This window comes from Anopheles maculipalpis, chromosome 2RL (genome assembly GCF_943734695.1).
Source record: "Anopheles maculipalpis chromosome 2RL, idAnoMacuDA_375_x, whole genome shotgun sequence".
In the NCBI taxonomy this organism is placed as follows: Eukaryota; Metazoa; Arthropoda; class Insecta; order Diptera; family Culicidae; genus Anopheles; species Anopheles maculipalpis.
In genome coordinates, this window is record NC_064871.1 from 46018063 (window position 1) to 46031081 (window position 13019).

General features: G+C 44.1%; 4 protein-coding genes across 6 annotated transcripts in view; all 4 read left to right on the forward strand.

Moving 5' to 3' along the window:
* The window catches only part of LOC126558963 (peptide deformylase, mitochondrial-like), a 72890-nt gene that overhangs the window by 21585 nt on the left and 38286 nt on the right, over positions 1-13019 (forward strand). The gene's annotated exons all lie outside the window — the stretch shown is intronic.
* On the forward strand, positions 281-1035 carry LOC126558989 (alpha-ketoglutarate-dependent dioxygenase alkB homolog 6). The gene is made up of 2 exons (XM_050215081.1): positions 281-313; positions 385-1035. The coding sequence occupies exons 1-2, from the start codon at positions 284-286 to the stop codon at positions 1033-1035; spliced, it is 681 nt and encodes a 226-aa protein (XP_050071038.1). The 5' UTR covers positions 281-283.
* On the forward strand, positions 1556-12803 carry LOC126557801 (cytosol aminopeptidase-like). Of its 2 annotated transcripts, none has more exons than XM_050213688.1 (5): positions 1556-1777; positions 2075-2190; positions 11306-11692; positions 11770-12294; positions 12370-12803. In XM_050213688.1, exons 1-5 carry the CDS (start codon positions 1706-1708, stop codon positions 12788-12790), a joined length of 1521 nt encoding a protein of 506 aa, XP_050069645.1. In that variant the 5' UTR covers positions 1556-1705; the 3' UTR covers positions 12791-12803. The 2 variants fall into 2 exon arrangements, with proteins under 2 accessions (XP_050069645.1, XP_050069646.1); XM_050213689.1 differs by having other exon boundaries at positions 2078-2190.
* LOC126557139 (uncharacterized) lies at positions 6666-9079 on the forward strand. The gene has a single exon (XM_050212814.1). The coding sequence runs from the start codon at positions 6666-6668 to the stop codon at positions 9075-9077; it is 2412 nt and encodes an 803-aa protein (XP_050068771.1). The 3' UTR covers positions 9078-9079.

The window sequence follows — 13019 nt, forward strand, 5'->3', positions numbered from 1 at the left end:
TCTCAGTGTATGAAAAAGAAGAATTGGCTAATAATAAAATAAATTTAAGTTTAAAGTTTCTCTTTCCTCTGCGGTGATGCAAATTATTAACCAGAGTCGCTAACCACAGTGGTAACTTGTGTAGTTTTTGTTGGTAAAAAAAATGACATTACATTGTTTTGATTGAAGCACAATCATTCTTTGCAGTTTTGGGAACATCTACGAAACGCTTCATAATTTTCAACACAAAATAATACATTTTTAAGCGCAAAACCAACACCAGCGACTTAAATTGTTCTGTGCCATGAATTGGAAAAACTTTGCCGTGCCGAATGTTAGTGAGATTTGGTTGAGTTTCGACAACGATCTGATCTAGACCTGATTGCAATTTACCTCTTTTTCCAGTGCCCTCCAACCGTTTACTATGTGCCTGATTTCATCACAAAAGAGGAAGAATGTTCAATCATGCAAGCGATCGATAAGACTCCAAAGCCGCGTTGGACACAGCTATCGAATCGACGGTTGATTAATTACGGTGGTGTACCTCATCCAAAGGGGATGATAGCCGAAGACATACCGGCTTGGTTAACGCGCTATGTCGATCGTATCAATCAGCTAAATGTGTACGAGGAAGCGATCAACGCGAACCACGTGCTTATTAACGAATATCTTCCGGGGCAAGGCATAATGCCTCATCTTGATGGACCGCTGTTTTATTCTACCATTACAACAATATCCTGCGGCTCGCATACGGTGCTAGAGTACTATGATCAAATCGAGGACAGCGTCTCCGATAGCAATGGTTCTTTAGTCCGTCAGCATGTGGCAAGCATTCTGCTAGAACCGCGAAGTTTGCTCATAGTAAAGGACGATATGTACCACAAGTACCTTCATTCAATAGCAGATCAGGAGCAGGATGTGATCGATGATAGGGTAGCGAATTTATCGGTGCTAAACAACGTTAATGTAGGGGACGTACTGCAAAGGGAAAAACGAATATCATTAACGATTCGTCACGTACCGAAAACAAGTAAAATGAAAATAAAAATATTTTAGCATTTGAATTTAAGCTACATGAAACAAATTGTTAGACTAACAAATCTTTTTTACATAATTTATGAAGCAATATTGTAATTTGATCAATATTTTTAACAGTTTCATCAACATCAATATGGATCAGGTGAAAACTGTTTTTCAAATATATGTACTACTGTATGTTTTCTTGTATAGAAAGCATTAAACAACAGTCGTAAAGCTACGCTTCGCAAACGAACAATTGAAATTGATGAATTCAAACGTCCTGCCAAAAATATTTATTTTCGCTACTTTATGTCAACTTGTCACCTTCAGCAAGACGGCACAACCTGTTCTACTCGCACGTTGGGAAAAAGAGACCAACTCACTGTCATTGCCGTTCGATTACGCCATCCCTTTCGCAGGTTCGTTTCCAGGTAAATGAAATAACTTGTAAATTGTATAATAGTTAAGGGAAAGTACATCAAAATAGCAACAATTATTAGCAACGTTGTTTGTAATTTCAGGCTCGAAACTATTCCCTAAACCGTACGTTTGTGGTTTGCATACTCAGCGCAGAGAACACACGCCTGAAAGTGAGATTGGCTTTAGCGGTATCGTAGTACAGTGGGATATATAACCTATTCGCGTAGAAGAAGAAGAAGGCATATATTGGATGAATCTGTTGTGCTGTTATCTAAAATTTTGTTAAATGGCATTTTTAGTTCGAAGCAGCATCTGTTCGCTACGGTTTAGTCGGAGCTACGCATCAATGTCGAAGAAAGTACGTATCCGTGTGGCAATCGAGTTAACCTGCAAAACCTGTGTGCAGTGGTATCCCGTCGCGTTGTTTCTAACCTTTTCGTCTCTTCCGTCTCTCCATCACGATCCGCTGGTCCGGTTGGATGTCACGCGCTGTTGCTTGTGCGTATGCCGACCATAACCCGCCTTCTTTCGGCGATTCGCGGGCATTACCGACGACGTCATACACCTGGTCGGTTGTTTCGTTGCCACGGCCGCACACGCACACACAACCGTGACCGAATGTTTCTTCGTGTACATACATACACACATTCCGAAGCAGGGTCTGGTTTTGGGTGTTTACTCATCGGATGGCAAGGATGAGGTGAAGTTTACGCCGTACGCCCAGAAGTACAACGAATCAACAGCTGGAAAGCTGCTCGAGCAAATTAATATGTAAGTATAAGGACAATTGTGTCTGATGGCGCTTTCTTTTTCACGATAAAAAGTCACCTCCTTACTATCCTATCGTTCTATGTTCCATTACGCTCACTCTGTCTGTATGTCTGTCCTGTGTGTAGTATTACGAATCGTGATTCTTATCAAACGTATACTTTCGCTCGATCTTCACTAGACCACCATAATTCGTGTTCGTATGTCTCTCATCCCCTATCGAAAGGTTGTTGTGCATTCTGGTGCAATAATGAACACTAGCGTGTTTCAATTCCCAGTTGTGTAGTTCATCTCATAGCAGATTTATGCTAGGGGCGCACAACAATTGACTCTCCTGAGTAAAGGAAGTGGCCGGAAAGATAGATGATCAGTTTAGATTTTTGTTTTAGTTTCCTTCCTAAAGACTATAGAATCCCTTTCATATCAAGCAGTATGAACATGGACGAGTAGTGTGAAATTTCCTACCGGCTGCAACGTATTTAAGGATGCTGTTTCATGCCGGTGCGCAGCGCCATATCTAATCTCACCAAGCTTGCTTGCTAGGTGTCGGTTAAATGATAAGGAAGAGTATTTATGGAAGATACACTATAGTGTTCAACTTGAACAGAGGGGCATTAGATTGCAGTATACAGTGGTGCAATCGTCATGGTAACTGTTACGACAGTTAGTAACAAACGTATTCTTCAACGCATAGAAAACATGGGTATTTATTAAATTCTAAGTACCCATTCACACTAGTGATGTGTAAACTCTTAGTTTTCCCGGAGTCGGATTAATTCGACTTTCGAGACATTCTGGATTATATTACGGAGTGACCCCGGAACTTTTAACGTCCGAGTGAGGGGGTAGGGGGGGGGGGGGGTTTCCTCATACTGTTTTTTGCTGTGACTATCAGGACTGTTTGGTCTACAGTTGGACAATTAGCGAAACATAATTTAAGATTGAGAGGACGCAAAATCTTTTTTGTGACCTTTGAAGGTAGTCTATGTGGACAATATTATGAAGACAACAAATAAAGTATTTTTGGCCGGCTGCGATTTTGGTTTTGAATCCCAAGTTATCACCAGTTGGCTCCAGAATAATCCGCAGTTGACTCCGGTGTAACCTTCAGTTGAGTCCGCAGTGCACACCGGATTTAATAACGGAGATTATTCCGTATTTTTTCTGGAGTTGAATCCGGTTTTTTTTACATCGGAGTCGAAGTAAAGTTATGAATCTAATTCGGAGTTCCCACCACTAATACACACCCAGACACAAACCGTTTCCTAACAGTTTTGTTATGCACTCAACAACAATCCATTCCGATTCACATTCCGTTGAGCATTCATTAACGGATCGGGGCGATGTTGATTTTTTTAAATTATCGTTTAAACGTACCGTTTTGGAAGCGAAATCTTTTGTCGCGAATTTGATAAAGAGCAAAATCGTTGTCGTTGCATATCGATCCGCGGCTCTATGCCGGGCCGGGGTCAAACCTAAAAATAGTTTGCTTTACACCCGCCCTCCCCTTACACACTCACCATCTTCACAAACGCCGTCACTTCATCCATTATTCCGTTTGTGGTGTTCGTTATCATCGTACATATGCTGCACCGTACCGTCGTCGCATTTGCGACACACTGACGAAAAACGGCGTGTGCACCATTTGTACCGTTGCGTCTGCACGGACCTGTTTATTTCTCGGTGCAACATCATAATCAGCTGGGTAGGTGTGTGTATGTGTTAGTAATGGAACCGAGCATTGTACTAAAAAGCCGCCTTTATGTTCTTATGGTGCTCTTGTTAATATCGATAAGTCCCGTTAGCAATTTTCCGGCTTTCCCAAAGAAGCTTTCCAAGCGTTTTCTGCTTTCCTTTCTCCCTATTCAATTCGGCTGGCCTAGTGGGGACTGCTTCCTCCTCGTTTACTTGACACCGCCTCTCTGGCCGGTGACGACCGCCTGCGAGCATTTAGGAAAAGTCACAGTTGAAGGACAGTTCGTGACTTGCTGGGTGGAAATTCGCAAAGAGTGACGAACAACAAAGTGGCTTTTTCAATTTGAAATCGAGGACAGCACTCGCTTGTTTTGTTCGCTGTATGTTTATTTTTCTACTATTTTGTATGACATAGAGAGTACCAACGGTACGGTGTAGTCATCACCACATTCTGGCACAGCATTTAAAGCAGCAATTGAAAAAAGAGACGTTAGGGGTCAGTCACAGCCGATGTTTCTCTCTTCTATGCATAGTGGAGGGGGGGGGGGGGGGGGGAAATAAAACGTTTTTTTGTTGTTGTTGCATTATTAAACCCGTTGCTGGTACATACATTATACAGTACCATAAATATCGCCATATATCCACTACGGAGCTGAAGGTTCGCACTGATATCCGCGTATAAGAATCGATTTTGTATCTGCATATAAAACCCCTAAAAAGAACCCCGAATGCAGCAGAGGATTGTTGTGTGTCGCATGTGTAATGTTGCTCTTGTTGAGAGAGAGCGACGGAGCGAGATTTTTTGGAAACAATTCAAACCAAAAATGCTCCATTTTGGTCCTTTTCAAAAAATGGGTTTCGGGGGTCGACAAACATATGCGCGCAAAAGTAGCTTACCGGTGGATATAAGGGATTTATTGTAAATTCATTTATTATCTACTTGACCTCGTTCGCATGCGTACATACACAGACACGTGGATGGGGTTTTGGGATTGGGAAGGATTGGCCAATTGTGGTTTATGTTTCAAGAAGGAATAGAGGTGCAAAGGATCTAGCATCCCGTGTAGAAGAGATAGTAGATCATTTGGTACGTTGCCATCCATATTTACCCCTTCTGGTGCCAACACATCAGAGCCTATCACAAAAGTGGCTTACGGATTCTTGAACTTGGTTCAGTTTCCTTTCTATCATCATCTTGAATGTCCTCTTGAATGTTTCCCTTTGCTAACTGTCTATTCTTCCACGTAACGCTTTTCCACTCATCCATTTATGTTATCTTGATCATATGATAATAATGAAGGATGTGTCTGTAGCGTTCATATAGTATCAAGCATCATAGAATACCTTCTAATTAAAAACCGTATAAAATGTTAAATATTATTTAATAAATGAATGCTGAATGTTTCAAATAGTTCAACAGTTGTATTCCAAATGTGTCCTAATAATTGAATCTAAAGAATGAAAGTTATTAGAGTTTTAAACTGTATGGGATACTCTGGTATTGATTTTGTTGAGCTAAAAAATATGACTAGCTTCTCAAAAACAAAACGTTCTGATTTTTGAAAAAAGAATGATTGCTTTTTGCAGTGTCAGAATTAAAATGTCTAAAGCAACGTAAAATTTTATTTTCTATCTTCAAACAGTCCTTACGCATGATTTAAACTAGTTTACATTTTTTTTATTGTTGTCGAACATTCAAGCAACACCAATTTCTTGCCAAGAGTTGAAACCTTCTCTTCGCAATCAGTACGCAGGCATGTAATAAATACAAAATGAAACTAAACAGTGAGATCAACGGAAACGTAAATACAGCGAAAATAGATTATCTTTTTTCTGAGCTTTGCACTGCTATATGTATTTCTATCTGATTAATACACACACTCACATTAAAACACTTTTTTCCCTCTTTCTTCTTCTATCATCCTTAAATTCTCTCAAGACAATCAAGATAAAAATTTGAATGGGGATTTGTACAAGTGCTGGCAGTTTAAAAGGCTTGATATGAGTACAGCAGCAGCTGAACCAACCAGTTTGAAGCTGTTAGCTCCATTTAGAAACTTTTTCGAACCAAATAACCCCATCGTTCCAGCGGTTTGATATAAATTTAGCTGTAGTAGCATTAATCGAGACTATCACCCATCCCTTTTACCACGCGTCGCTGTAATCATCCCCCCCCCCCCCCCTTCTCCTGCTCTCCCCCTGGCCTCACTTTCACTCTCTAGAAGAATTAGATTTCCCTCGTAAAACCCCTTACAAACCAACAGAAATCAGAAAACGTGCAAAAGCAATAGCTCAATAGTCCTTATTTTCGCATTGTGTTTTCGTTTCAGATCCACTGTTATGTTCTAAAGCCTCTGTCTCTCTCACACCCCGGTGATGGTGTACACCGTGTCGTTACAAAAAAAAACCGCCCGAATGAGGCCAAAAAGCAATATTAGAAACGAACTGAGTTTATTGATAGCGAGCTCTACTACGTGCAAAGTGTGCAATAATGTGTCTCTTTAAAGGATGATAGAGGATAGATGAAGTATCCTGTGTGAAATGTGGATGGGATCTGGTGTGTGTGTGTTCGTGTGTGGACCAAGACCATTTTAATAACCAATCTGAAGCGCACCGTTTAGTTCATGAGCAGGTTGTACGGAGTCAATAGTCGCACAGAGCCTTGATACTTTTTGTGAGGGATATCAAGGGCTGTGTTTAGTGTTGAATTCTACGGTTTAAGTGTTACCATATGTGAGTGAAAAACGTTTTTCAGTTAGCCGGGTGATCGACGGAAAAGAAGTATGTCCTCAGGAACAGCTCAGGGTGGTAGCGGAGGTGGTGCGGCCGGTAGCAGTAGTAGCGGTGGCGGTAGCAGCAGCAACAGCAGCAGCAAGAAACGGCTTGCCACCCTGAACGGCATCCCGACGACCGTCGACGATAAGGCGAACGATTTTCTCTGCCCCATCTGTTTCGACATAATCAGCGAGGCGTACATAACGCGGTGCGGCCATACCTTCTGCCACCAGTGTATCGCGCGTTCGATCGACGTCGCGAAAAAGTGCCCCAAGTGCAACTATCCGCTCGCGTCCCACGAGCACATTGTGCCGAACTTTCTGCTAAACGAGCTCATCACCAAGCACCGGTTGAAGGCGGGTGTTGGCGGTGGTGGTGGTGGTGGTCTCCTGCATCGGCACAAATCCTCCCTGCCCGGTGAAAACTCACCCCAGTTGCATGCGGGCGGTGTGTGTGGTGGTGGTGACGCGATGGCCGGCGGTGAAGGCGACACCTTGAAGCACTTTCTGGCGACGGAATCGAAAAAGCTCTCCCTGTCGGACGTGAACGTGATGCTGGAGATACTGACCCAGCGCAAAACGCTGCTGGAAGCGGAATCGTGTGCGGCACAGAACCGGCTGCTGCACGAATTTTTAAAGCATTTACTCAAACAGAAGGAACAGCAGCAGTTACAGATCGCGAACGAGATCGCACTGATCCGGAACGATCTGCTAGACGTGGAGAAGGTGCTGAAGGAGGTGCAGAGCAGCTGTCCGACGGTGGCGGAGGTTGAGCAGAGTGTGCGGGACGAGAAGGATGAGAATGTGGTGGCGATCAAGCGGGAAATTATACAGATCATCGATACGATCGACAATATTGCGGTGCCGTCGAATCGATCGCTTATCGATGAGACGTGTTCGAGCGTGAGCGAACCGTACGAAGGATTCAATCTGCATGGAGCGAATCGGCGTGGTCAGGGATCGATTGCGGGAGGTGGTTCGCTTGCTTCCACTCCGTCCTCCTTTTTGGCCCGAAAGCAACGAATGTATCAACACTTCGATGACTTTGTGCAGTGCTATTTTGCGGCACGGAGTGAAGATCTGTACTTCGGGAAGGATCGGTCGTGTAGTTCCGATTCGCTAGGGGTAGGCGAACGATCTACGTCGAGCGGTGCTAGCATCGGTACTACGGGTACCGGTCTCGGTGGTGGTATGGGGGGTGGCAGTTTAAGTAGTGACCGGTTAGCGATGGGTGCGGCCACATCGAACGCTTCCAGCCAGTCTAATCTCGATAATAATACGCGGTCTAGCGGACGCTCGTCGTTGGACACCTTCCGGGAGAGTTTGATCAAGTTTTCCAAGTACAGTGCGCTGCGGCCACTCGCCACGCTAAACTACTCGAACGATTCGAACTACGTCTCAACGATTGTGTCGAGCATCGAGTTCGACAAGGATAGTGAGTACTTTGCGATAGCGGGCGTTACTAAGCGGATCAAAATTTTCGACTACTACACCGCCATCCGGGACGCGGCCGTTGACATCAACTATCCGATCAACGAGATGACGTGCAATAGTAAAATTTCCTGCGTCATCTGGAACAGCTACTTTAAGCAGGTGTTAGCTTCGAGTGATTACGAGGGTATCGTGACGATTTGGGACGTCCTAACGCGCACACGTACGAAAACGTTCGAGGAGCACGATAAGCGGTGCTGGTGTGTGGACTTTAACGAGGTCGATACGCGACTGCTCGCGTCCGGTTCGGATGATGCACGGGTAAAGCTGTGGTCGCTAAATGTGGACCATTCGGTGGCAACGATCGAGGCCCGGGCTAACGTGTGCTGCGTCAAGTTCAATCCCAAAAGTTCCTGCCATTTAGCGTTCGGGACGGCAGACCACTGTGTGAACTATTACGATCTGCGCAATCTAAAGCAACCGCTCTGCCTGTTTAAAGGGCACCGGAAGGCGGTATCGTACGTAAAGTTTCTCAACACGGACGAAATCGTGTCGGCCAGTACAGATGGGCAGCTGAAGCTGTGGAACATCAATTCACCTCCGTTCTGCTTGCGATCCTTTACGGGTCACATTAACGAGAAAAATTTTGCCGGACTAGCGACGAACAATGATTATCTGGCGTGTGGCAGTGAGGACAATTCGCTCTGCGTGTACTATAAAGGTCTGTCGAAGCAGCTGTTTAATCTGAAGTTTTCGAGCACTAGTGGAAGCAGTGGTAGTGGTGGTGGAACTGGGAGTGCCGCCGGTACCGGAAGTAGTAGCGGGATCGGTAACAGTAGTTCGCGTACGAGCGGCCTCCAGTCGACGGATATGGAGCGAAGCAACTCGGAAGGGAATGAGTTTGTGTCGGCGGTTTGTTGGCGAAAGCAGAGCAATATCATCATTGCCGGAAACAGTGAGGGAGTAATTAAGATACTGGAAATAGTGTAGATGCGGTGCCCAGAACCGGTGTCCAAAAGGCTCTCCAGAGAAATGCTCTCACAATACACGGCAAGGATTTTTAGTAGCGCTGTTGTGATGTGTAGAAAGGGCATAAATAGAACCGTTATCTAGGTGCGTAGGTTACACACTTTTACAATCGAGGGTGGAATAGTACCTTTGGGAAAAACGACAGAGGAAAGGAAAAGGCTGGAACGCACAAATTTTCAAAAGCCCTAGTTTTTTTTAGTTTAGGGACGGGCATCAAAACGATAGCGCATCCATATTCCAACACGGCACAGAAATATAGGAGTATCATGTGTTGTTTACTTTGAAATGCGCCAGCATCCCAGTTTTGGAAATATAGGAATAGAGTTCTTAGATACGATGATGCATATTGCATCAGATATGTGGTATTGTACAGTTCTTTTATTATAGGCGGTGAGAGAGAGACAGAGAGCATCAGGAAGAGGATTAATTTAGATCCACACACACAAAAAAAAACAGAAAACGTGTTCGTGTTCTTTGTTAGTAGAATTGTTTCTTAAGTCTAGATAACACAGATATACATTTGTTGAGTTGTGAAAAATTGTTGATAGTTTTTCTCTAATTAATTGTAATGTCTAAGCTACTGTAATACGTCGTTTCAGAGTAGTTTTTTTTTTTGTTTTTAATATACAAAACAGCCTCGTTCCACTGTGTGTACTCGCACATTGGGTGCGAGCGGGAAAAAATCGGAAGGGTATAACAATTGCTGAGGTCCTTATGAAGAAATTACATTTTGTGGTCTCCCCTATCAATGTTTTATTATTAACGTTCTCTATACGACGCTCGAAAGCTTTTTTTGTAATGCTGGCCAGATCGTATTCCTAAACGCTCGAAAGCTAGAATACGCTTTTTGAACGTAGGCTTCCAACATCATCTGCCACCTGGGACTAGTCTGAGTCTCCGCTCAATCTTAGGAGCTCAAATCGCTTTCGGTCATCAGCGATAGTTGCAGGACAACGTTTTAAATCTTCATAGATGTTAGCCTTCATATAGGGAAGCAAGTGGACCTTCTAGATTCCCATGCACAATTCCATATAATTTTTTTAAAGTCTGGTATAATGAAAATAGGCAGCATTTTTATAATCATTGGATGGATTCCACCACCAAGCCAAATTATCGCAACACCACCAACCAGAGCCTAATTTATTAACATTTTACATTCATGGGATTTGAGCTCTTGTTCCTTCTTCAATAAAAAATGAGGGGCAATTAAAATTGAATATTCTCTCATCAGGTGACATTAGGTGGTTCACTGCTGCTCTAGGGTAGAGAGGAAGTCGTCCTCAAAATTTTTGCACAACACGACTTGATGAAATTTGTCTTTTTGATCCATAATTACATGAGGGTAAAATGTCATCCTATTTCTGGAGCGATCATTAAACCAATGACCTCACTTTTAGTGTACATTTGCAAGAAAAATGCAATAATTGGAAGGAGATGGTGAAGTATTCGTTGAAAGTACTCATGGCACGGATTGACCAAATGTTTTATCCTTTTCGATCCTTTTTTTTCCTGTCGCACCCGGTTTTGTAGAGGTGCCAACAATTTCTTTTATGTTTGGAAAAACAGATTGCACTAAGCTTTACATCCGGTAACATTCTTTAGGAAAGATATATTTATTGTTGCAAAAGCAACCAAAAAATAAAGCTTCAACCAGATAGAAACAGAGAGCGAGGGATAGAGAGAGAGAGAGAGAGAGAGAGAGAGAGAGAGAGAGAGAGAGAGAGAAACAGAGAAACATAAAGAGTTCTACTATTTTTGTACAGTAAAATGTAATAATGGTAGAAAGATGTGGTTTTTGAAAGTGGTGATCAGTTTATTGAAGGGAAGGTTAGAATTAAAACATGAAACTCTACTTTATTTTAGTTACTGCAAAATGAACGTACCAGAAGACCTTGCTGTAGAGGTGCGCAACTACTACTTCCTCGTTACAACGTTGCTACGTCCACCATCGTATTTAATTATTTCGTTTTCGCAGTTCAAAACGAATGTGCGTGTGTGCGGCGTGTTTCCTTAACGACACAAGCAAAATAAAGAATCCGTTCAAATCTCTTTCGTACTTCATGCCGTACTTCATGCCGTACTTCATGCCGTACTTCATTCCTTTTCCATCTACCCCGGGGAGTTCATGGGAAATGTTCTGCATTCTTATAATGTTCGTTGTGCCTGTGTGACTTGTTTGCTCTTCCTAGTTGTGGTCCGGTAAAAGCGGGACAAACGCGCATTTTCTGGGAGCTTGGTAAGTTTCCTGCCGTTGCAGTAGCCGGTTTGGGCGACGCATCGAAATGGGACGAGCTGGACGAGATCGATGGTGCGAAGGAGAATGTTCGCATTGCGGCGGCCGCCGGCGTTCGGGCATTGTCGGCGAACAAGATCGGGGAGATAGCGGTGGAAGACATGGAGGGTCATGCTCAACAAGCGGCCGAAGGTGCTACGCTGGCCAACTACAAGTTTCAGGTGTTTAAGAGTAAGGATAAGCAAACGCCACTGCCAACGGTAGGGTTTGCGGAGGATGCGAGCGGGAAGGCCGATTGGGAGCGGGGTGTGATCATTGCCGAGGCGCAGAACTTTGCTCGTGTGTGAGTATTGTGGGGTGTAGAATTGTGTTTTTAAGTCAAGTGTTATAGGATGTTTTTACAAATTACTCTCGCATTAGATTGATGGAAACACCGGCCAATCATATGACGCCCAGCATTTTTGCCGACACCGTGAAGCAACGGCTGAGTGCGGCGAACGTTGAGGTACTGGTGCACGATGAAGCCTGGGCCAGGGAGAAAAAGATGGGATCGTTCTTGTCCGTTACGAACGGTTCGAATGAACCGGCCCGTTTTCTTGAGCTGACGTACCGTGGTTCCAGCGACGAAAAGTGTGTAGCGCTGGTCGGTAAGGGTATTACGTTCGACTCCGGTGGCATCAGTCTGAAACCGTCGGCCAACATGGATCAGATGCGTGCCGATATGGGTGGTGCAGCAAATGTGGTGTCTACGATACTGGCGCTGGCGCAGCTGAAGGCACCGGTGCACGTGAAAGGGTTCGTACCGCTGTGCGAAAACATGCCTAGCGGTACAGCAACGAAACCAGGCGATGTGGTGTACGCGATGAACGGCAAGAGTATCTGCGTCGATAATACCGATGCTGAGGGTCGGCTCATTCTAGCCGATGCGCTATGTTACGCATCAACGTAAGTCATCGACCACGAGAGCTGTGTAATGGTTTCAGTGAATAAAATTTAATGTTTTTTTCTTTCCTCTTGTAGGTTCAATCCAAAGTTCATCCTTGATATTGCTACACTTACCGGTGCAATTAAGGTGGCACTCGGGGACTGTGTTTCCGGTGTCTTTTCGAGCAACAAAAAGCTGTGGGAAACGATTCATGAGGCAGGTTCGCAGACGGGCGATCGTGTGTGGCGTATGCCACTGTTTAAGCACTACAGTGATCAGATGTGCGATCACAACGGGTACGATTTAAACAATCTGGGCAAGGGAAAGGGTGGTGGTTCCTGCACGGCTGCTGCCTTCCTGCGCGAATTCGTACCAAAGGATACGCCGTGGCTGCACGTAGATATTGCCGGTGTGATGGGTGATTGTAGCGATCAGAGTTATACCGGATCGAAGGGAATGTCGGGCCGTCCGATGCGTACACTGGTCGAGTTCGTTACCAAGGCTGGAAGTGCCTAATGGGGAGAAGATGCTGGGCTTGCCCTCTACACAACGCCAGTGTAAGTGTACGAATGGAGATGCATTCAGGAATACTTTATTACTACAGTATATGCATTTTCGCGCAATTATGTTACTCTCCTTTATCAGTCAATCAGAGTCAGATTCGTTTTGCCATTGATAATAATAACTAGCATCACTTTATGCAGCATTAAACAGTGTTTAGTGTGGAAGATAAATGAATTTGTTT